A 20,136-nucleotide genomic window follows, 5' to 3' on the forward strand; every position below is an offset into this window, starting at 1 on the left:
AGGAGACCTGTGAAGTTATAGAGCGCGTAGCCGAGCCATCCTGTTATTCCCAGTCCAGAGAGACGACTTTTGGATGGAAACGATTCAATGAATGATTGTTTCGAAGAGAAAAGAAAGTTCCAAAAGCAAAAGCTTGAGTGGAAGAACTTTCAAAGAGAAAAGCGACTTACATTCCAGTTATGTTCGGGCCAGCACACTGAATTCCTTGCCACAATTCTCCACACGGGTCTACGGGATTCATGCTCCACCCAGTCAGTGGTGGCGAATTCAGGCTAGCGTAGAGAACCGAGAGAGCAAATACTGGAAGAGAAAGCAACAACGATCATCAACCTTGTCAAAATGCTTGAAACAAAGAGTGGAAGATCATACCATCTTGGGGATCTGTCCAGCTTTGAGCTTGCAAGAAGAGCCCCGCGAGAATGAAAACCACAGCCACCATCCTCCAATTCCACCTCGTCGCTCTTCTCGCTGGAGAAACTTCCATGACGAATGGATCACTCTTTAGATTAGACTCGCATTCTTTTCCTAAAGAACCAAGCGACTGTCCAAAGATACTCTACTCTTTCTTCGCACCAGGAAAAAGAAGAGAGGAAAGCTTTTGCTCAATGAATGAACGCTGGAAGCGAGCGAGGTAAAAGCTGCGAGGAACAAGAACACAACAACGCTCCAACTACCAAAGGCCGCGGGGATTTTTTGGCAGGAGCAGCGACCCACTAGCGCAAAAACACGAATTCATGACGCAGATCCACAACCCATCATCGCCCTCGTCTCACATTTTTCTCTTTTCTCCCTCGAGACAACATAAGAACAAACAAACAAACAAACAATGCCACGAAATGATGAAAAGGGCGAAGCTAAAACAAAGCAAGGACTTGGCTATGGCTGCTTCTTCCTCGCTCGCTCGCTCAGACCCTCTCTCTCTCTCTCTCTTTCTCTCTCTCACTCTCTCTTTCTTTTCACAAGAAAACAAATCAAGCAGACAAAAACAAAGGATCAAGAGCACAAAATCCTGGGCAGTCGACACGAATTTAATCTCGTGACTGTGACGATTTTAACACGGAGTCGCAAATTCAGGCTGATCGTCGCCAGATTACTGCCAGTTTGTGTGAACTTTACTCTCTTTTCTTCGATCTTTTCTTTTCTAGTCTTCTTTTGTCTGCGCAGGTGGAAAGCTGCTGTTTTTCTATAGCGACCATGTTCTTCATTGCTGGCTGGCATGAATATAGGGAATATGCTGCCACCATAGCCAGAAAGTTTCCCAAAGCTCTCTCTTTTTTCTTCTTTTCTCTGGTGAAGGAAGGACACGATCAAACGAAACCAAAGTTCTTTCTTTTGCTCCAAGTTTTCTTTCCAATCTTAAAGTTTGTTGCAGCACAAGGATCGCACCATCTTAACACCATCTTAGCGGAGAACTTACGATCTCGCAAAAAGGTTGCCGAGAGTTCTCGGCTCAAGATCAAGCTGAGATCACTTCCATTTTCTCACACTCGTCTCTAATCTCTGCAAACAAAGGTGTGGAAAGATAGCGCTCACCGGCACTGGGAAGTATCACAACGATCATCTTTCCAGCGTTCTCAGGACTTTTCGCGATCTAAACAACAAGAAACAATCAACCAGGATTGAAAACATGCTGCACCAAAGCATTGCTTACCTTGATAGCTCCAGCAAACGCAGCTCCGGACGAGATTCCAACCAAAAGGCCCTCCTCGCTCGCCAATCTTCTCGTCCAATCAAGAGCTTCCTCCGTAGTGACGGTCACCACTCTATCGATGATGCTCGTGTCTGTGACGTCTGGAATAAATCCTGGTCCTATTCCTTGGATCCCGTGCGGCCCCTTGACACCACCCGATAGAACTGGACTCTCAGCCGGCTCCACTGCCATGACTTGGATTTCCGGGTTTCGAGACTTGAGATACTTCCCAGCTCCACTGAGTGTTCCTCCTGTTCCACAGCCCGACATGAAGATGTCCACCTTGCCTGCCGTGTCTTTCCAGATCTCAGGACCTTGGAAGTTCATAAAAGACACACTTTGATGAAGTTAGGCAACGAAGAACGCTTTCAAATCTTACCCGTGCTATCGAAGTGAGCTTGAGGGTTGCATGGGTTCTGGGCTTGATCCAGCATGCACGCGTTTGGAAGTGTTTTTGCTAGCTCTCGAGCTTTGTCAAACAAGAAGGCAAATCCTAGAGCAGGATCTGGCATCACAAAACAAGTTAACGCTCAGACTAAGAAAACAATGTGTGGAAAGAACCTGTGAGGATGACTTGAGCCCCAAAGGCTTTGAGAATCATCCGGCGCTCGATCGAGTAGCTGGAAGGCATGACGGCCACGACTTTATATCCTCGGACTGCAGCTACAAGAGCTAGAGCGATTCCAGTGTTCCCGCTCGTTGGCTCCACAATGGTTGACACTCCAGGAATAAGGAGTCCTTTGTTCTCGGCATCAATGATCATCCTGGGAAAAACAACCGATAGAACTGGGTGAAAGAGCTAACTTTGATGAAAGAAATAAAGAACTTTTATGGATCTAAAGTTACTTGGGAGAGAGCAATGCGATCCTTGACTAAAGAACTTTGATGAAAGAACTGAAGAACTTTGATGGATCTAAAGTTCTTACGGACGCGACCCTTGACTAAAGAACTTTGGTGGATCAGCAATGCGATCCTTGATTAAAGAACTCTGATGAAAGATGGAATCACTTACGAGAGAGCCATGCGATCCTTGACGGAGCATCCAGGCTGATATCCTTCCAACTTGACGACGATCCTCGCGAGAGCTCCTTCCTTGGCAGAGATTCTCTTGGTTTCCACCAGGGGCGTCCATCCGATAAGCTAAGCCATTCCAAGTAAACTCCCTTGAAACGAAGGATAAGATCACTTTCTCACCTCTGCGGCGCTTCCAAGGATCCTTTCTCCTCCATCGCATTTGCGATCGATCGAGAAGAATGGACTGGCAGCCTCGCCTCCAGATCCAATGCGAGCGATGGAGGGGATTTCCAGGAGATCCATCGAAACAAAGCGCCCTAGTCAACCTCGTCTCTCTCATCTCTTTGTCGCTTATATAGCTAGGAGGAAGAACGCGGAGAGACGCCGGCCATGGCGTCGTCATCGTGCCTCCTCCTCTCGATTCCGTCCTGTTCTTACACTGGCGCCACTGCTGCGAGCATCGATCGGCCGAAATCTCGAGGTAGGAGGAGCTATAGCTCGTCGATTCGCTGTGGCGCCCTCAAATCCGCGCCCAAGGGTTTTGGAGAGCTCCCCAGCTCCAGCAAGAAGAGGGACGAATCATCCTCTTCTCCTTCTTCCTCCATCGCCACGACCTCGAATTTGGGGCAAGTATCGTCCGCCAAGGGAGAGGAGGAGGACGATACCGTGCCAGAGGTTGTGACGAATCGGATGCTCAAGCGCATGATCGTGACGGTGGGAGCGCCGCTGGGGACCGGATTCCTCGCATTCCCGGCCTACTACTTCGCGAAATCGGCGCTCAAGATGGAATTCCCCCAAGTCTTGCCGATGATCACCTCCTTCCTCTTGTTCGGGCTCTCCGGATTTGGGATCTTGTACGCGGTGGTGTCGACGAGCTGGGATCCGCTGCGCGAGGGATCGGTGCTGGGATGGGACGAAGCGCGCGTGAATTGGAATCTCGTGTGGCAGAAGCGCGACGAGGACGACGACTAGCTCTAAAGGGAAATGTATATAGGAGCTCGAAAATTTAGGGTTCTTCGCAAATGTGAGAGCTAGGGTTTAACCAAGAATGGCGAAAGTGACGCTAGATTCGCTGCCGCTGAAGCGAGTGCTCGCGCTCGAGGAGTCGGGAATCGAGCTCTATCCGCCGTAAGTCCGCTGTTGGAAGGGCTTTGCTTGATCGTTTGATTGTAGTGAATCTTCGCAAGACGAGAAGCCGTTGTCGCTACTCCAGAGCTTGGATTTCGAGCGGCCCGACGAGAAGGAAGCGAAGAAGAGCAAGAGCGGCAAGGATGGAGCGTCGCAGTGGCCGTGGCAGGGTCTCATCGAGCATTTCCATCAAGCAAGGGAAGAGCTTATGACGCTACTGGATTTCATAGCTCATGTAAGTTCGCTCCCATGGAATTTTTTTCTTTCTAATCTCTTCGATCCTCTAGGTGGAGAGCAATGAGGCGCTCACAGTGACCCATATGATGAAACCCAAGCCACTCCCAAACGAAGCTGGTGCTGATTTAGCGTTGCGAACGGCTTCAAAGTCTCGGAGTTACAAGGTGAGCTTTGTGAGTTTCTTTCGTTCTAGATCTTATGATAGTTTGTTCCAGGAAATTGCGAGTTATCTCAAGCGCAATGCCAAGTCTCTGGAGCGCCAAGTCGAAAGAGAATCGGTCTTTTATGGAGCTCTTATGCGGTACGCTGTGACTTGAAGATCATTCTCTCTGCGGTTTTGTTCTTTTAACATGCTTTTTTCTTTCTCAGTTTGCAAAGAAACTGGAAGATAAAACGCCAGCGTGGTGTCTCTGCGGGTCCTGGAGGAAAAGCTGGTTTTCTCATCGACTTGTCGTTTCCTCTATCTGTGGACCCGAGCTTGATATCTTCTTCGCGTACTGCTGCGTGGACATTGATCAAAGTGAACCAGGATGCAAATGGGCTGCTCTCCGTGCAAATCCCCGCTGGAAAAACTATCACAACCTTACAGGTTTATCTCAGTCGCGAGTTAGAAGAATACACGAGCAAACAGCAGTTAGAGCAACCACCTCGGAGACGAGACAATCGAGACCCTGACGAGGGAACAAGCTCAGCAAACCATCGACTCCGAAATATCCAGCTATCAATATTTGACGAGCTGGTATGCCTCAAGTTCTTGTAACTTTCTTTTAAACTCACCAGCGATCTTCGCTTGCAGATATTTGAATGCCTGTGTCGGGATGTTCTCCAACCTTCGTCGGCCACGAGCCTGCATGAGATTGGCGAATCGTCTCTAGATATTGGCGCGGGTCCTTCGATAGCGTCATTCTTCAGGCTTGTAGAGGACGACGCTGCAAAAGATGCCACCTTGAAAGAAGTCGACGTCAAGAGGCTGCCTTTGGCAGGCAGCCTCAGAATTTATTTGCAGCAGGGATTCTACTCAATGTTGCTAGCAAGCATCGTACAAAGAAGCGCACCTGGGCCTAGAGCTGGGACTGGAAAGGAGGAGCCAGCGAACCTGCTGAAGAACTTTTCCGTCCTTGCTCGTCACAGAAGCGCCGGCGACAAGATTGTTTCGCTTCTGGACACGCTGGTAAGTCCTAGTACCGACATCTGTTTGAAGATGGATGCTAAAGTTTGGTGTTTCAGGTTCTGCAAGTTCCACAGCTGTGGTTTCGATCTCATCCAACATGGCGGCCTTTCGTCTCGGCCTGGGATGTTTACTTCGACATCCCGGAAGCCATCATGAATGGAGGTCAAATGAAACATCTGGAATGGAACGTGTTGGTTCGTGAAACCAGCGCTACATTCCAGTGCACGCTAGTTCTTCGCCAGGAGATTCTTTCGATAGAGGGGCTTGATGGCTGCATGCCGTTGGGCGCGTCCGGACAAGAGTCAACTGGGATGAAAAGCTGCGTGTGCAGCGTCTCAGAGCTTCCATTTTTCCTGCTCACACAGGTAAAGGAAACAGCTTCCTTCATCTTTCACTCCTTCCCAGCGTCATCGTCTCTGACTTTGTTACTATTAGATCGCGGGGAAAGTCATCGGGTGGCTTGAAGAGGAGGCCGTGCTGCTGGGGCCGAGAGTGAAAAGAGATTTCCTGAGCATCGTCTTCAACATACAAAACAACGGGCTGGTATCGCTTGTGGCCGCTCCATCTGGTTACTGCATCAACTGGTGGTTGAGATTCTACTCTTTCGGGTCAGACGATACGGCTGCTGCTTCCGGGGCCAGTGCTCCAGCTAGTGAGAGGTTCCTGGGACCTCTGCCTCTGGAGACTCTGCGAGCAGTGGTGATGGATTTGGCCATAAATCTCTAGGCACTGGTCCTGGCCTTGTCTTCGGCGAGGGAGGATGCAAAACTTGTCAAGGGGAGAGGGAACTTAACTTCGACAGTGATCTCCTCCAGGTACTTACTCAGCGACTTTTTTTATTTTTCCTTTCCTTGTTAAGACGTGCAACAACAGGCACAGCTGTTGTTGTGTGGTGCAATTACCTACGCGTACTAATCTGGATTTGTGTTTTGACCGTGGCGTAGGTACACAGAGTTATTTTTGTTTCTCCTGCAAAGCTCAAGATCCATTGCTCCACGCAGCTCGCAGTGAGCAGGATCCCCTCCCAGTTCTTTTAAGACGAAGGAGAAAGGAGTTGAGGTATGGAACAAAGCTGGTTTTCTGAGAAACAGTGACTGTCATTGTTGTTTAGGGGACACCGACATGGCGATTCTCCCTTGGAGCGTACGTTTCAGTAACTTGGATAAATCGGACAGATGCCCGTTGGACTCCTGCGTACGAGCAAAATGCCGTTGGTGGGTCAGGAAAGGAATGACATTACCCGACACGGAGTCCCAGAGGGGGAGGAAAGGAGAACAAAAGTTGTGGGAGGGGAAGCAAAAATGCAAATGCCGCGACTGGGCATTTTGGGCCGAGGAGGAGAAGGAACAGGAAACAGGGGGACATCAACATCAGCAGCAGTAGCAAGCACAACGCAACTGATTTCAATTGAAGCTCCCAAAACAAACGAGAGAGAGAGGATGGAGGAGGTTAGCTTTCTGTCCCAGTTGGAACATTTAAAAGGTGGAGTCAGAAGTTTTGAGGTGACCGGTTTTGTTGGGTCCTCTCTCCCTCTCTTTCTCACTCTCTTTCTCTCTGTGGGGTGACCCCATCAATGAGGCAAGCAAGCACGCTCTGTCCACACACACACGCGAGAGAAAGATTAAAAAACAAAATATAATCTAATTATTGTAGTATTATACTATTCTATATAAAAAGTAGATTCCTTCATTCTTCTTCCACTTGGTGTTTTTTTCTTCTTTCCCCCACTGGAAATTGTGTTGCTATGTGAGCTTGCATTCAAGGAAGACACAAAGTGGGGGAGCGAGACCACAAGAAACCGAGTGGCAGTTTTAGCGGTGGCAGAAATTTTGATCCCTTGGAAACCGATACAAACTGTGAAAACATGGGCCTATCAATTTGGTCCTCTTTTCATTGTTATCGACCCCAAAGCAGGACGAAAACAAACAAAAGAGAGCCTGTTTTTGTGGGTGGTATAGTATTATCTTGTGTGCTCCACGAATTATGTGTGTGTTGATGTTGTCATTTCATTCAGAAACGAGGCAAGGCAGGTCCATTGACGCCGAGAGCAAAACGACATGAGAAAAATCCGAAGGCAGTGATGGCGAGAGACATTTTGCCGAATTCTCTTAAAACAATGCTCTCTCGGGTACCCACCGGGACGTTGAAACCACCATATCTGCAGAGTTCCTGCTGTTTTTCATTCTTTTTATTTCCATAGCATCCACAAGCACAAAACCAAACCAAGAACATAAGGAACACAAGACATAACTCGTACTTGTTTTCAAGGAAACCAAGAAGATGGTGAGGATAAGCAACAGAAATAACAAAAAGCTTAGGATCCCTGAGCACCCAAGCTTGATGATCCTTGTTCTTCTTCCAGTGGAAAGCCATGCATTCACATCAATCTCTACAGCTCTCCCACTGGCAGCAAACTTGAGGAGATGCACAATCCTCATGTAGCATTGCTGCACTCCTCTAAGTCTTGTCTGGTTGACACAATTCTAAATCTAGACCCAGGATCTTATGCTTGATCATAAGCTTCCAGCAACTTCGATCTTGATTGGTGTGGAAGATCTTGGTTCCCTGCCCTGGCTGCATGATCTAGCACATAACATCAGACAGTAGCTTGTATCGCCTGCCAATGCTCCTGTTACTGCTCAAGTGCTGCAGCTTATCTTTTCTCAGGCCGCCATGGTGACCTTTGATCAGATTCTTGAAGCCATGATGCTGCTGTTGCTGTTGCTGTTGCTGCTGCTGCTTCTGCTGGTGGTGATGATGATCATTGTCATGATAATGATGAGGGTGATGATGATCGCCTCTTATACCAGCTTGCCCAGGCGTAGTGGTGGCCATCTTTTGCCTCTTGGGCGAGGGAGAGCTCGAGCTCGTCGTTACTGCAACTTGGAGCCGCCCGGAGCTGGACGGGCGATCGATGGAGCACTGCCCCGCAAGTGGATTCTTGATGGCATCCCCACCCATGATCGTCTGATCCATGGCTCCATTATCTGCCGCCACTGTCTGGGCCACCTCGAGCAGCAGCTCCAGCGCATCCTTGTGGCCATGCTTGATCGAGCTCCTGGGGCTGCCAGCGCCAGTGGAGTTTCTTATCATCGCATCCTCGTCGCGCTTCTTTCCAGTGTCATTGCTGCCTTGGAGCTTGGTTCTGGTATCACGATCGCTTTCATCCTTCCTGGGCCAATTCGTAGCTCCTGTTGCTGGACTCAACGATTCACCTATAAGCTGGCCGGCAACCTTCCTTTTGCTAGCGCCGCCACCACCACCGATAATGCTGCTGCCACCGAGTTTTAACACTCCTCTCAATTTGGTGCTCGAGGTACCAGCGCTGCTACTGCCAGTGGAGGGATTTGGATCCTGAGAGCACCAATCGCAGATATCTTGGCTGGGACTGCCTGGATAGAATCGGCTGCAGTACCTGGTAATCGGTAAAGAAGACCAACAAGAAGAACGCGTCAATACACTAGTCACAAGAGGAAAAATTCACGCACAAGGAATCTATCACTCAAGAATGGAAGAAGAACCAAAAAACAATTGGAGGAAGAACAATTCTCACGCAAGAAGAATGAGAATGAATCAAACCCATACGTGTGCTGGAATCGGTAGACGCATTTCCTACAACGGAAGAGCTCGCTGGAGAAACCGACATCGCCACACATGCAGCATTCTTGTTCTTGCTCTTCTAGATCGCGAGAATGGCGATCGTCGCTGGCGCCAAAGCTATCCTTCCTGCCATGACCACGACAGGGATCGCGCCTCTTTGCTTCTCCCTCGCCCAGGCTGCTTATACTCGCCGATTGATTCAACCTGTTCTTGGCATTTGGGGCGAGGCTCATCGCCCCAGCCACCATGGCGCGGAGCTCTTGCACGCTGCGATCTAGCCCTCGCCGCGGTGAATCTGCGCGAAATATCGATCTATCGATCAATCGATATTACCCTCCCTGTGACTGCAGTGACCTCCTCTCACTCGCGATTCTTCGCTCCTCGCCGGGAGAGGAGGAGCTGCTCTCCCAGCTATGGCCGATGGTTCCCGCGGCGACCGCGAGCCCGCTGCCAAATTCCGCGGATCTGCAGAGAACCAAGCAGCCAATTCGAGGGATCGCTGGATGAATCGATGGAGTGGAGCGCGAGATCGTGGCAAGAAGGCGAGGATCTTGACGACGCGGCCGCTGGCGTGCGCGCCCCGGCAAAGAAAGAAAGAAGATGGCAAAGGGCGAGGGCAAAAACACACACACCCACACAGTGGGAGTTAAAACCAAAGTAGTAAAAAGAGGGGCAAAGAAATGTCATTGACACGTGGATCCACAACGACACGCGTCATGCACCCATTCGCCACCCGGTACACGCCACGTGGTGGTCCGGTCCATGTGATGGTCTTGCCATCAACGGTCGCAACCCCGCTACGTGTATGACCGGGCAGTATATTCGGGGCCAAAGGACGAATCCTATCTCCAAAGCGTCGTTTTCTTCCACGGACGACCCCACTCGCGATTCGTCGATCAAACGCAGTGCAAAGATTAGACTGAGCTTAACATTGGTACACAAATCAAACCTCCGCGATCAAAATTGATTTTTTCCTTCTCTCTCTCTCTCTCTCTCACTTTCCCTGCCACAACTTTGTTAGCTACTCTACACAGGTAAGACGTTGACAAGAATACCTCCCAGTAGAATCCAGCTCTTGTTTGTTTTCCCGGCTGGCTTTGAAAGCAAACGCTCGGGGGCTGTCAATGCAAACCGCATGCATGACAGGGAAGATCACACCACAAGCGTGTTGGTGGAGGACCAAGTGTATCTTGCGTTCCACTCGACAGCACCTAGTTACAAATTCAAGCAAACGAGGCAACGATCAGTACTGGAGAGGAGGAACTTCCACAGTAAAATCGGTTGCTACATACCTGAAGCCCAAGCCGGGGAAAGAAAGTCGACGGAACAAACTTCTCCTGGAGCCAGATGTGGAGGAATATTAGCCGGAATGGAAATGAATAGACTATGCTTTCCTGTCTCGCGATGATAAAATAAGGAGTTGGAACAGCCCACTTCCTAGTTCTCGCAGTCTGTCCAAGGCCCAGCTACATGCCCACAGGGAGAAAAAGATATTAAAACACACACAACAAGGATGATAAGAGAATAAAAAACTATAAAAACACGAACCAGGAGGACGTCTTTGTGTCATCTCCAGCTACAGTATCGCGTTGGTCTCAGCGGCCACCGGAAAGCAAATCAGCAAAACTATATTTTTTTGGATTAGCAACGGAGAGGAGAGGAGCTCCAGAGCCATCTCAATATCACGCTGGTACTTACTTGGCTTTATTTCGAAAACTTAGCAGCGGCAGCAGTAGCAGCAGCAGTGGCTCAGTCGCAGCAGCGAACCCCAGTCGAAAGCCTGTTGTAAATGCCATCCTCTTTCTTTCCCCTGACACACATACCAGCCACAAACAATGGCTGCTCAGCAGAAAGACATTGATCACAGCATTTTCCAGCAATTCTACTACTACCCGATGCCACTGTCCAAATCTCTTGAATGTGCGTGCTCCTCGTCGCTGCATAGAAGAAAAAAAAAACCGAAAAGAAAAACACACCACAATTTTTTTAAAAAAAAGAAATGGAAAACGACTGCAAACCTCGAGACAGCTTTGCGTTTTTGCTTCTCCCTTTTTTCTTTTACCGTTCAGTGGCATTCTATGAAAACTACAGCTTTTGGCAAGAACCTGTCCCCACTCGGTGCTCAGCATCATCACCTGCATGATGAAGACGTCTGGTTCCTTGGGCATCCAACAACACAGCTTCTACTCCCTAGTGGAGTTTTCCACTGCTTTAGTGGTGCTGCTGTAAAGCTAGCATATTGCGTCAATCCTGCAGCGCCAGTTACGTACAAGCCTCAGTATGGATCATCTCACAAATCTAAGCAGATCGTACCTGTGACTGCTTACACTGCTTTAAACCCGGTCGTCTGCGTTTTGTTCCGCTTGTCACGGTCTCGAGGTGCCCTCCGGCAGCGGCGACTCCTTTTGCTCGTCAAGGTACTTCATCATGAACAGGTGGTCGCCGTCTGGTTTCCTCTGGAACATCCGATAGTGCTTCTTCGCCAAAGTCACGCAGGGCCGATATGGATTCACGTAGCGCGCCATAAACTCCTTGTTGTCCATGTACAGCATCTGCGAAAGCTGCGGCTCGCGCGAGAGCTCGCCTCTGTCGTGGAGCAGCTTGAGAACCTCGTAACGGAGTTTTATCCTCCGCTCAAAGTGGCTGTAGAGGAAAGTCGGGTTTCCCAGCAGCGCCTGCGGTGATAATCCCATTACCTCCGTAAGATACTTCACTTTGGTCTCCAGTCCATCCTTGCTTATCTTCAGGATCCGCGGGTCCCTGGATATCATCTTTACCAAATCCTCGCCACTAAATCCCAGGCTTTGCAGGTACTTGAGGCGCGATTTCATGTGCCTGATGCCTTCCGCGACACCCCAGCACAAAGCCAGCACCATTCCATCCGGCCCCAGGTACGCTATATTTTTCAACAGCCTCGGAAGCTTCTCCTTGTTGTCAATCGCGAAGATGGCCGGCCTTTTGACAATCAGCTTCGAGAGTTTCTCTCCCGTGATCCCGGCACCTTCCAGAAACGCCACCGTAGGCTTCATCTTGTTCTCAACGCTGTGCGCCAGAATAGCCGGGAAAGCAACCAATATCTGCCTCACGTTCCACGGCCTCAGTCCCAGTCCTTGGAGATAGCCGATCTTCTCGGAGAGGCTGTCAACGCTGTAGCCGACTATGCTCGGACACCGTGCAAAGATACGAGCTATATCCGCCGGGTGGACCTTGTGGCTTCTCAAAAACTTGACTTTGGACTTCATCGTTTTGTTGAAGTCGAGAAGTAAAGCCTCCGGGTGGCTCTTGAGAATTCTCGAGATCTCAGGCTTCTCCAGATTCAGATCCAGCTGGAGATAATCCAGCGTCGTGATGTAGTCGATCTTCGGAAGCTCCAGTAGCAAAAAACCAAAATGCTTGATGAGTCGTCTCATCGCGGGCTCCTGGATCTCAAAGTCACGTAAAACTTGCAAGAATGGCTCCCAGTGGTCCTTGATGGATGGAGTGAAAATCCCGGGATAGCGCGAGCACAGCACCTGGAGTCCCTCGGCCACCACACCGTTTGTATGCAAGTACTGGAAGAGATTGAAAACCTCGGACGTGTTTGCCTCGAACAAGAACTTGTTCTTCTCGAGAAGATTTCCCACGGTCTTCCTCTCCACCTTGAGCTCTTCCAAGAACGCCGTCACAGCGACGACGTGCTGGTATCTAGTCCTCATCACGGCCATCTTCTCCGGATCACCATCTCCCGGCAACTCCATCCCAATGCTCTCGTAGAAGAGCAAGACTTTGTCGACTCTCATCTTCGCGAGGTGGCCCTGGATCTTCTCCGCTATAATCTCAGCGCTGGAATTCTGCCCATGCGCGCTCTCGAAGGAATCCAACACCTGTCTCGCGAAAGTCGACGCATTGCCCGCGATCGCCTGCGCTACCTCCGCCGGCATTTTCCTCTCCGAGTGGAGAAAACTTCCGAGCCCGTCCACCACAGCTCGCAGCCGCTCCTCCATGCTGGCCAAGGAACACATCCCCGCCCTAGAGATCCACCCGGCATTGTGGATCCTCACCCTGGAGGCGCCGGACAGAGTAGAGAGCAATCGCAGCGCCATCGCGGTCGCGCTTACCTCTCCATCTTGCTTAAACCCTAAAATTCGAGCTCCATGTGTGCCCTAACTAGGGTTTTAAAATCAACGGTCACGAGAGAGTCTTCTCTGGATTCGGCTACGTCGTCACCATCGATACCTTGACAATCGAGAGGAGAACGTACCTTCCATTTTTTTAACCTTGTCGTGGAGCTACAGGCCAACCCTTCGTGCCTCCATGCCACCCAATGCCAATCTGTCATATACGTGATTGCATTGGCAGCTATGGTTGGTGATGTGGCTCCATGATTGAATTTTAAACCCCAAAACCACCGCGCCAACCAAAATGGCCCAAATCAAAAGGCATGGAATGATCTCAAATAATAGATTCCGCGAACTACTGTTTGGCTTGGCCCTCTTCTAGAAAGTTGGCGAGCATAGCAAAGGCAAGTGTGTTTCTAGGTGTCTAGGGCACACCATACCAGCTGCTGAGTGTGAGATCTCACCAAGAGCCCTAAACTTTTTTTTTGCCGGTGGTGGAGTTGGGAGAACTGGCCCATTTGGGGCGCACGTCACCAATGTGGACGTTCTGCCTGTCATGACGTCCTGGGTAGCGTCGTTTGCCCGGTGGTTTAAGTGTCAGGCCACGTTTGGCCGTTTGTGTTACCCGGCGGTAAAAGTGGTAAAGGTCCGGCGGCGGACATTCCGTCACACTGGGGTGTCAGCAGACGAACATTCCGTCCGGCGGGAAATGGGGGAAAACGAGAGGTTTTACGCGGAGACGCTGGACATTCCGGCGTGGAATGGCCAGCGAAATGGACATGGGCATGAGCAGAGAGAGAAGGGGAGGGAGGAGCCTAGAAGGGAGGATTAGAAAAACGCGATGAATTGGGAGGAGAGATCCCTTCTGGAGGTTGGCCAATTGGGCCCAAGCGACGATCCACGCGATCGCGACGCCATCGCCCATCCACACCATCACAAGTTTGAAGATTTCTCGCTCGCGATTGCGCCTGTTGGTGGAGGCGGTAGTAGTAGTCGTCACTGGTACAGAGGAGTAGTAATTAGAAGGAAAGGAGGAAGAATTGCGATGGAAGGAAGGCGCTAGCTGACCTGAGAGGAATGATGGTGAGCGAGTAGAAGAGTGAGTGCCTTGGAAATCCAAGCTAGCTTCTCCTTCTCCTTCTCTTCTCCTTGTTCTTGGGGAATTCGCTGGAATTCGAGCTTCGATCCCGCATTCCAGATCGCCCACCAAAGGATCCAGCATTCAAAACTCGCCAGGGACGCGGAATTCGCGCCGTGTTTCCTCGAGCACTCTTTCGGCTGCTCTGCAAAGCTGTGGCTTTCCTTTTGACGCCCAAAAATCTGGAACAGGACGAAAAGAATGAGGAGCTTTTCAAAAGCTGGATGATCTGAAAAGGAGGAAAAGAGAGCAGGAAAATCGAAAGAAGAGAGGAATTTGTCTCGCTCACCATGCCAAGTCTGATCTCAATCGCCGCTCCACAGGTGGATGAATTCATCACCTCCCCGAAGAAGCTCAAAGCCGCGGCAATTCGGCACAGCAGGAACTCCCGGTTGTGGAGAAGGATTCAAAGCACCACGCTGTGGCTCTTCCTCATCGTCAGCTTCACGCTCTTGACCATGATCAAGTCGGTCGTCATCTGGCATCCGGGAAACCTCCTCAAAAATCCATGTCAAACGGTAAGAACCATCTATGGAATTCACCGGCGATTGATCACGGAGAACCTCAACCTCGATCTCGCGAGCCACCGGCGGCCTCAGCAGCAATTGCCGCTGATGATCCTCCCTCTCAAGCCGCACGAATTGCCCAAGAACTTGAGCGATTCGGAGAGGGAGTTTTGGAAGCAGCCCAACGATCTCGGGTACCGACCGTGCCTGGAGATCAGCAAGGAATATGCTCAGGCATCTAGCGCGATCATCCGGCAGAGGAGGAAGTATCTCATGGTGGTCGTGAACGGAGGATTGAATCAACAGAGGAACCAGATCGTCGACGCCGTGCTCATCGCCAGGATTCTCGAGGCCGCGCTTGTGATTCCAGTGCTGCAAGTCAACCAGATTTGGGGCGATGAGAGGTAGGCGCTAGCAAAAAATCTTTGACAAAATTTCCCACCAAAGAAGCTTTTCCATCGCAGCGAATTCTCGGAGATATTCGATGTGGAGCACTTCAAGAGGATCTTGAGAGACGACATCAGGATCGTCTCGTCGCTCCCATCTACGCACGTCGTGGCGAGGCCAGCGGTGGAGAGCAATATGCCGCTACACGCAAGCCCTGACTGGATTAAATCGCACTACACCCGAAAGGTAGGCCAAATTCAAGCCAAGAAATCGATGCTTGGATGTTTACCGATCGACATTTTCCAGCTCCGCCGCGACGGCGTGCTGCTGCTACGCGGAATGGACTCGCGCCTTTCCCATGATCTCCCGTCCGACCTCCAGAAGCTCAAATGCAAGGTAAGAGCCCTAACCCTAGAAACGAGAATTCTGGCGGGAGCTTTAAATTTGAAACCTTTTAGGCGGCATTCCATGCGCTGAGATTCGCGCCGTCGCTGCAAGCTCTCGGGGAGAAGCTCGCGAGGAGGATGTGGGAAGAAGGGCCTTTCGTGGCGCTCCATTTGAGGCTGGAGAAGGATGTGTGGGTGAGAACTGGATGCCTGCCGGGATTGAGCGCTGAATTGGACGAAGAAATCCGGATCGCCAGGATCAAAAGCCCCCAATTGCTCACCTCGCGATCCAACATGACTTTCGAGGAGCGACGTAAGCAGGGACTCTGTCCCCTCACTGCGCATGAGATCGCAAGGTAATAGGAAAAGTACGATTTCAATTGATCGATCAATTGCGATGGCAGGACATTGAGAGCACTGGGGGCGAATTCAAGGACTCGGGTATTCTGGGCTGGAGGAGAGGCATTTGGAGGATCTAAATCGCTGGAGCCACTGAGGGCAGAGTTCCCGCTTCTCTACGACAAATTCTCCATTGCTGAGCCATGGGAGATGGAGCCATTCAGGGAAAAAGCTTCGAGCTTGGCCGCGATTGATTATATCATCACCCTCAACAGTGATGTCTTCATCCCCTCCCATGGTGGAAACATGGGCCACGCTCTCCGGGTAAGCAAAAACAAGGTTTTAGTTCTCTCCAAAGTTCTTCAAAAACATGATCTCACAAAATTTCTCTTGACTGCCAGGGTCATCGAGCATACGTTGGTCATCGCAAGTACATCACGCCACAAAAGAGAGATTTGATCCAGCTGTTTCTCAATTCAAGCTCCATGCGCGAGGAAGAGATAAATGATGAGATCAAGAGGCTCCACTCTGAGGCCAATGGAAGACCCCAGCTTAGAATGGAGAAACCAACTAGGGATGTGCTCGGTTACCCTGTACCTGAGTGTATGTGCCGCTCATCAAGAACTTGGCATGCTGTTGTTTAGAAGTTTTTCTAAGAATTTCTTCCAAAAAAGTCATTTTTGTGAATTTAAGTTGGTCATCGGGTTGGGTGACTTCGTAGGAAGTACAGTTTTTTAAATGAATTTTATCAGAGAAAAGCAATATAACTTTTTGTGACATTGGTTTGGCATATATCCAGTTTGTTTTTATCCATGATTGTTCTCAACACCCACCCGAAGAGCCAGAGACATAAGAAATGTCGATGTCTGGAGATACAAAAAAAACCAAGCAAATAAAGTTAGTAACTATAAATAGGACAAATATGCCAAATTGATTGTTAGTATTTGCTTTGAACCTCTTCACGAAGTCATTCTCAAAGGTTGGGAGCACTTTTCTTCACACCACAAAGCCTCTTCCACAGCGTATAAATTTTACTACTGCTGCTACAAAGCTTGATGTAAAACCTAATCAACCATCAGCCTTTCTTCAGATCATCTTGGAAAGGAGATTCTTTGCTACAAAGAAGAAAAGACCAATCAAGGATGCCCCATATCACACAAGATTAACTAGCATCTTATAAAAAATCGCCTGGACTAGCACAGATTCTATACATTAGGGCATGTTGCAATTGAAATATGCATTCAAGCCATAATAATTGAGAGATGCATGCAGAGGAGAGAGATTCTCACAATTAAAAAATAAAAAATTACACTTAGTATGATGAAAAAAAAACTAGAGTTATACTCATGGATATATAGCATATCCCATAACAAAAATATTATGCACACAAACACGCATAATATTTTTGCATACAACTTTAAACAAATATATATATTCGTACATGTGTAAATATATAATACTCTCATACATAATCATTGCCATATTTATTTGATTTCAAAATATTTATAGTGGATATAAATACTATTAAGTGATTGATAATTGTAACTCTGTTATTTCCAGCCCGTTCTGGCCAGATCCAGTTCCTAAACTAAAAAAGAATCCACCATCACCAACAGCATGAAAACCATGCTCCATATGATTAGAAAAATGGGATTGATGGCGCTCTTTCAACACTAATTAGACCATACTTTTTCTAATCAGGCAGTTTTATTCACGCGCTTAAAGATCAATTTACTCCTGGAACATGAAGCGCAGCCCTTTGCGACGGCAAGTGCATCGCTCACGTCCTTGAAAGCCACTGCCGGGACGACAAACACAAGAACACAGACGAAAGCTAAAAGCCGATTATATAGAAACAAAAATTCCTTTCTCGGCGCTTACCTGGACAATCCGCAGACCTCTGGTGGTAGCGAAGCCCATCTAAAGAACAGAGAAAGAATGAAGAAGGCACATTTTTTATCTGGCCAGATGCCAAAGTTGCCGTGAGCCTGACAAGAGAGAGAATGCGTCGCTTGAGGTAAGCTTGCCACCTCTGGGAGCCCCCTGACGCTCTTGATCGCTATAAGAGGAATTGGTGATTGGTTTCTTTATCTTTGCACGATGCACCTTCCAGTCCCCTTGCAAACTTCAGCATTGTCCCCTTGCATCCAGGCAGCAACACCATGTGGTGGTGAGGATGCGCATTTCCGATGGATTGATCGGCAGCGCGATTGAAGTAAACGCATTTCTTTCCGCCCAGGATAGTAGCCTGGAGCGAGGATCACGCTCGAGAAGAACAGCGGGAACACGGGAAGATAAGTTATCGGGCCAGCAATCCTTATGTTCGTACTTCTCATCGGTGCCACAGCACACACAGGACCGTGACGTGAGCTCAAAGCAGTGTGATATGATGAACATTCCAGACATGACAATCACAAGAGACAACTCGATTGTCTTTTTCTTTTTCCGAGTCCTCGAGTTCTTAACGTCTTTCCTTTTTTCGATCTAGTTTCCTTCAATCAATTGCGTCTGCTTTGACTGATTTGAGTCCTTTTTGTGTTTGATCCAGATTGGGAACCCAAGTTTTGGAATCGATGCTGACTGATGCAGCAACTAATGCCCAGTTTAGTAGAGAATAAAGGAGAGGCATATTTGCGCGGAATATTCGTGCAGCCACAGTGTTTTCTGTTGCCTTTGGAAACGTGGACTTGGGCTACGCTGCGGTATAATAAAGGAATGGTGTGCTTCTTTAAAATCTAGTCCTTGTGCATACAATGTCCATAGCACCATAATTCACTTAGCAATTGATCAAACAAATTCGTTTCTTAAACCATATCAGCTAAAGGTAACTTCAATTTCCGTTCCCTAAAAGATATGCGCAAAAGCACGGGCATTGGAAGAGGTCCTTCTTCTTAGATCCCTTCCCTCTTGTCGCAATTAGATGGAAAGAAGCAGTAGATAAGACTATATGGTATCTGTGTGATCCAGTTAGCATCTCTTTGATGCAAATCCCACAAAGAACATCTCCTGGCCCACGATGATCACAGGCTATGCAATGCATGCTCGAGAGAAAAAACGAGATTGCATAACAACTCCTGCCTGAAATCTCCCATTTGACTTGTTTGACGTTATACAGACCTTGACGATGGGACCAACGTGTACGAAGCAATGACCACTGGCCCAATCGCTACCTCGCCAACCCGCTCGTCCAGATGTACGGAAGGTGTGGCCCGGGCCGGTGAAGTGGCTCATCGATTGGATCTTAGTGTATGGGACCATCGCATGGAGTATGAGAGCGACGACTCTCACCGACTATGTCAAGAACATGCTCACACTGGAATAGCCCTAAGAAAGAAAAAGAATAAACAAAAAATAACTGAAAAAAAACACTGATAAAGGTGTTTATTTCCTTAAATCGTCGTTCCCTTTTCTTATGTTGTATATAATTCTAGGGAAGGGAAGAGAAGGATGGCAATGGGTAAACGGGCGGCAGCGAGGGCGGCGATAGTATTCTTGGTGCTTGTCGTGACGCAGGCATGCGGACGTGATTACTGCTCTCTCCGCCAGGCGCGCGGCTGCGGGAACGGCACTGTTGAGGTCGAGCATGCTATGAGCGCGCACAAGTGCTTCATAGCCGATACGGTTGTAGCTGCCACGCTCACAGATGTGCGCCGCCTCCCCAACTCGTATCTCATCCTTTTGGAGATGCCGGGCGTGACGAGCAGCAGCGATGTCAAGGTGGCGGTCTCGGGCTCTCAATTCCATCGAGTCGTGTCCATCGTTGGGATCTCTCACGAGGCGAAAGAGCGTCGCATCCTCAGGGATCGTGGCGCCTTCACCAAGATGTTTGCGCGAGAGTTTGTGCTCCCCGATGCAGTGGACGCGGAGAGGATAAGCTACCAGCTTCGCAGTGGTCTCTTGCGGGTGACGCTGCCGCTTGTCCCAGGGCTGGAGCAGCAAGAGCAGCGAGAACAAGTTGTGGAGGAGGAGTAACAGATGGGTGAGGTCGAGATATTATTTCACGGAAATTAAGTAGTTAACTGGGATAGGAAATGTTCATAGACATAAATGTACATTTTGGGGAGTGAAGTTTGCTCCACCGGCATATGTAACCTCTTAACCAGGGTATTTAAATGCCTAATGCCGCTGTTCTAAGCGCTGCCAAAGATCGAGGAGCGGGAAGCAACGTTCCCGTGCGCTCTCATGGCGCTGACGAGCAACAAGCGAGGGGACATGGACAAGATTTACGAGCTTCGGGACACGGGATATGTTTGATGAGATGCTCGTTTTGATGGAGTCTTACGCAGCTCCAATTCTCCAAGGTAAAATGATTCTTGAGCTTCAATCATTCGCAGGAGTTTTACGAGACTAAAGCAGCGGCGTGTTGTTCGTGTTGTCTTGGGAAAACATTGCTATGACAGTTTCGGAAGATCACGACCTTTGCTGGAGGAAATTGTAACAGCG

At 49.2% G+C, this 20,136-nt stretch overlaps 8 protein-coding genes across 15 annotated transcripts in view; 3 read left to right on the forward strand and 5 right to left on the reverse strand.

Annotated features, from left to right (window-relative positions):
• Nucleotides 1-906, reverse strand: part of LOC9645166 (protein STRUBBELIG-RECEPTOR FAMILY 8) — a 3,793-nt gene extending 2,887 nt beyond the window's left edge. The window contains exons 1-2 of the mRNA XM_002991903.2: nt 370-906; nt 171-300 (exon numbers count right to left, since the gene is read on the reverse strand). Coding sequence (XP_002991949.2) covers nt 171-300; nt 370-484 — 245 coding nt within the window. The 5' untranslated portion in view covers nt 485-906. The remainder of the gene's footprint in view (nt 1-170; nt 301-369) is intronic.
• A 226-nt stretch (nt 907-1,132) lies between these two features.
• LOC9645167 (cysteine synthase) lies at nt 1,133-3,020 on the reverse strand. The gene is made up of 6 exons (XM_002991904.2): nt 2,885-3,020; nt 2,703-2,830; nt 2,252-2,454; nt 2,070-2,195; nt 1,652-2,004; nt 1,133-1,591 (listed from the first exon to the last, which is right to left on the reverse strand). Exons 1-6 carry the CDS (start codon nt 3,005-3,007, stop codon nt 1,457-1,459), a joined length of 1,068 nt encoding a protein of 355 aa, XP_002991950.1. The 5' UTR covers nt 3,008-3,020; the 3' UTR covers nt 1,133-1,456.
• A 25-nt stretch (nt 3,021-3,045) lies between these two features.
• LOC112342967 (protein PAM68, chloroplastic-like) lies at nt 3,046-3,781 on the forward strand. Its single transcript, XM_024665682.1, has one exon. It carries the CDS (start codon nt 3,095-3,097, stop codon nt 3,674-3,676), a length of 582 nt encoding a protein of 193 aa, XP_024521450.1. The 5' UTR covers nt 3,046-3,094; the 3' UTR covers nt 3,677-3,781.
• Nucleotides 3,722-6,746, forward strand: LOC9645168 (mediator of RNA polymerase II transcription subunit 17). 6 transcript variants are annotated; one of them, XR_002991132.1, is made up of 10 exons: nt 3,722-3,832; nt 3,878-4,067; nt 4,120-4,233; nt 4,285-4,370; nt 4,439-4,808; nt 4,866-5,240; nt 5,297-5,605; nt 5,676-6,055; nt 6,185-6,299; nt 6,352-6,746. XR_002991132.1 is itself a non-coding variant. In XM_024665680.1 (8 exons), exons 1-8 carry the CDS (start codon nt 3,753-3,755, stop codon nt 5,964-5,966), a joined length of 1,815 nt encoding a protein of 604 aa, XP_024521448.1. In that variant the 5' UTR covers nt 3,722-3,752; the 3' UTR covers nt 5,967-6,173. The 6 variants fall into 6 exon arrangements, 1 of the variants encoding a protein (XP_024521448.1); XR_002991135.1 differs by having other exon boundaries at nt 6,395-6,746; XR_002991134.1 differs by having other exon boundaries at nt 6,242-6,299.
• A 732-nt stretch (nt 6,747-7,478) lies between these two features.
• LOC112342950 (probable nuclear hormone receptor HR38) lies at nt 7,479-9,446 on the reverse strand. Its single transcript, XM_024665624.1, has 2 exons — nt 8,826-9,446; nt 7,479-8,655 (listed from the first exon to the last, which is right to left on the reverse strand). Exons 1-2 carry the CDS (start codon nt 9,086-9,088, stop codon nt 7,824-7,826), a joined length of 1,095 nt encoding a protein of 364 aa, XP_024521392.1. The 5' UTR covers nt 9,089-9,446; the 3' UTR covers nt 7,479-7,823.
• Nucleotides 9,447-9,728: 282 nt separating this feature from the next.
• Nucleotides 9,729-12,963, reverse strand: LOC9644825 (transcription termination factor MTERF2, chloroplastic). 3 transcript variants are annotated; one of them, XM_024665671.1, is made up of 8 exons: nt 11,154-12,963; nt 10,859-11,090; nt 10,733-10,777; nt 10,539-10,650; nt 10,389-10,466; nt 10,133-10,306; nt 9,896-10,051; nt 9,729-9,843 (listed from the first exon to the last, which is right to left on the reverse strand). In XM_024665671.1, the coding sequence occupies exon 1, from the start codon at nt 12,920-12,922 to the stop codon at nt 11,207-11,209; it is 1,716 nt and encodes a 571-aa protein (XP_024521439.1). In that variant the 5' UTR covers nt 12,923-12,963; the 3' UTR covers nt 9,729-9,843; nt 9,896-10,051; nt 10,133-10,306; nt 10,389-10,466; nt 10,539-10,650; nt 10,733-10,777; nt 10,859-11,090; nt 11,154-11,206. The 3 variants fall into 3 exon arrangements, with proteins under 3 accessions (XP_024521439.1, XP_024521438.1, XP_002991951.1); XM_024665670.1 differs by having other exon boundaries at nt 10,730-10,777; XM_002991905.2 differs by having other exon boundaries at nt 10,539-10,777.
• A 308-nt stretch (nt 12,964-13,271) lies between these two features.
• LOC112342962 lies at nt 13,272-14,175 on the reverse strand. Its single transcript, XM_024665672.1, has 2 exons — nt 14,006-14,175; nt 13,272-13,936 (listed from the first exon to the last, which is right to left on the reverse strand). Exons 1-2 carry the CDS (start codon nt 14,157-14,159, stop codon nt 13,617-13,619), a joined length of 474 nt encoding a protein of 157 aa, XP_024521440.1. The 5' UTR covers nt 14,160-14,175; the 3' UTR covers nt 13,272-13,616.
• LOC9645169 (O-fucosyltransferase 20) lies at nt 13,771-16,380 on the forward strand. Its single transcript, XM_002991861.2, has 6 exons — nt 13,771-14,985; nt 15,046-15,214; nt 15,275-15,364; nt 15,427-15,710; nt 15,759-16,017; nt 16,095-16,380. The coding sequence occupies exons 1-6, from the start codon at nt 14,366-14,368 to the stop codon at nt 16,335-16,337; spliced, it is 1,665 nt and encodes a 554-aa protein (XP_002991907.2). The 5' UTR covers nt 13,771-14,365; the 3' UTR covers nt 16,338-16,380.
• Nucleotides 16,381-20,136: the final 3,756 nt, after the last annotated feature.

The sequence above is a fragment of the Selaginella moellendorffii genome, unplaced genomic scaffold (assembly GCF_000143415.4).
Source record: "Selaginella moellendorffii unplaced genomic scaffold, v1.0 SELMOscaffold_125, whole genome shotgun sequence".
Lineage (NCBI taxonomy): Eukaryota > Viridiplantae > Streptophyta > Lycopodiopsida > Selaginellales > Selaginellaceae > Selaginella > Selaginella moellendorffii.

What these genes read in the sequence shown, in the direction of transcription:
- LOC9645167 (XM_002991904.2), bottom strand. Translation starts at nt 3,007, where the DNA reads ATGGATCTCCTGGAAATCCCCTCCATCGCTCGCATTGGATCTGGAGGC. An exon ending in GGCTCAAGTCATCCTCACAG is followed by an intron (nt 2,196 to 2,251) that starts GTTCTTTCCACA and finishes TTGTGATGCCAG; the next exon opens with ATCCTGCTCTAGGATTTGCC. An exon ending in AGCTCACTTCGATAGCACGG is followed by an intron (nt 2,005 to 2,069) that starts GTAAGATTTGAA and finishes TGAACTTCCAAG; the next exon opens with GTCCTGAGATCTGGAAAGAC.
- LOC112342967 (XM_024665682.1), top strand. Translation starts at nt 3,095, where the DNA reads ATGGCGTCGTCATCGTGCCTCCTCCTCTCGATTCCGTCCTGTTCTTAC.
- LOC9645168 (XM_024665680.1), top strand. Translation starts at nt 3,753, where the DNA reads ATGGCGAAAGTGACGCTAGATTCGCTGCCGCTGAAGCGAGTGCTCGCG. An exon ending in TACTGGATTTCATAGCTCAT is followed by an intron (nt 4,068 to 4,119) that starts GTAAGTTCGCTC and finishes TCGATCCTCTAG; the next exon opens with GTGGAGAGCAATGAGGCGCT. An exon ending in TTTTATGGAGCTCTTATGCG is followed by an intron (nt 4,371 to 4,438) that starts GTACGCTGTGAC and finishes TTTCTTTCTCAG; the next exon opens with TTTGCAAAGAAACTGGAAGA.
- LOC112342950 (XM_024665624.1), bottom strand. Translation starts at nt 9,088, where the DNA reads ATGGTGGCTGGGGCGATGAGCCTCGCCCCAAATGCCAAGAACAGGTTG. An exon ending in GTCTACCGATTCCAGCACAC is followed by an intron (nt 8,656 to 8,825) that starts GTATGGGTTTGA and finishes ACCGATTACCAG; the next exon opens with GTACTGCAGCCGATTCTATC.
- LOC9644825 (XM_024665671.1), bottom strand. Translation starts at nt 12,922, where the DNA reads ATGGCGCTGCGATTGCTCTCTACTCTGTCCGGCGCCTCCAGGGTGAGG.
- LOC112342962 (XM_024665672.1), bottom strand. Translation starts at nt 14,159, where the DNA reads ATGCTGGATCCTTTGGTGGGCGATCTGGAATGCGGGATCGAAGCTCGA. An exon ending in CTCACCATCATTCCTCTCAG is followed by an intron (nt 13,937 to 14,005) that starts GTCAGCTAGCGC and finishes CCTCTGTACCAG; the next exon opens with TGACGACTACTACTACCGCC.
- LOC9645169 (XM_002991861.2), top strand. Translation starts at nt 14,366, where the DNA reads ATGCCAAGTCTGATCTCAATCGCCGCTCCACAGGTGGATGAATTCATC. An exon ending in TCCAGAAGCTCAAATGCAAG is followed by an intron (nt 15,365 to 15,426) that starts GTAAGAGCCCTA and finishes GAAACCTTTTAG; the next exon opens with GCGGCATTCCATGCGCTGAG. An exon ending in ACATGGGCCACGCTCTCCGG is followed by an intron (nt 16,018 to 16,094) that starts GTAAGCAAAAAC and finishes CTTGACTGCCAG; the next exon opens with GGTCATCGAGCATACGTTGG.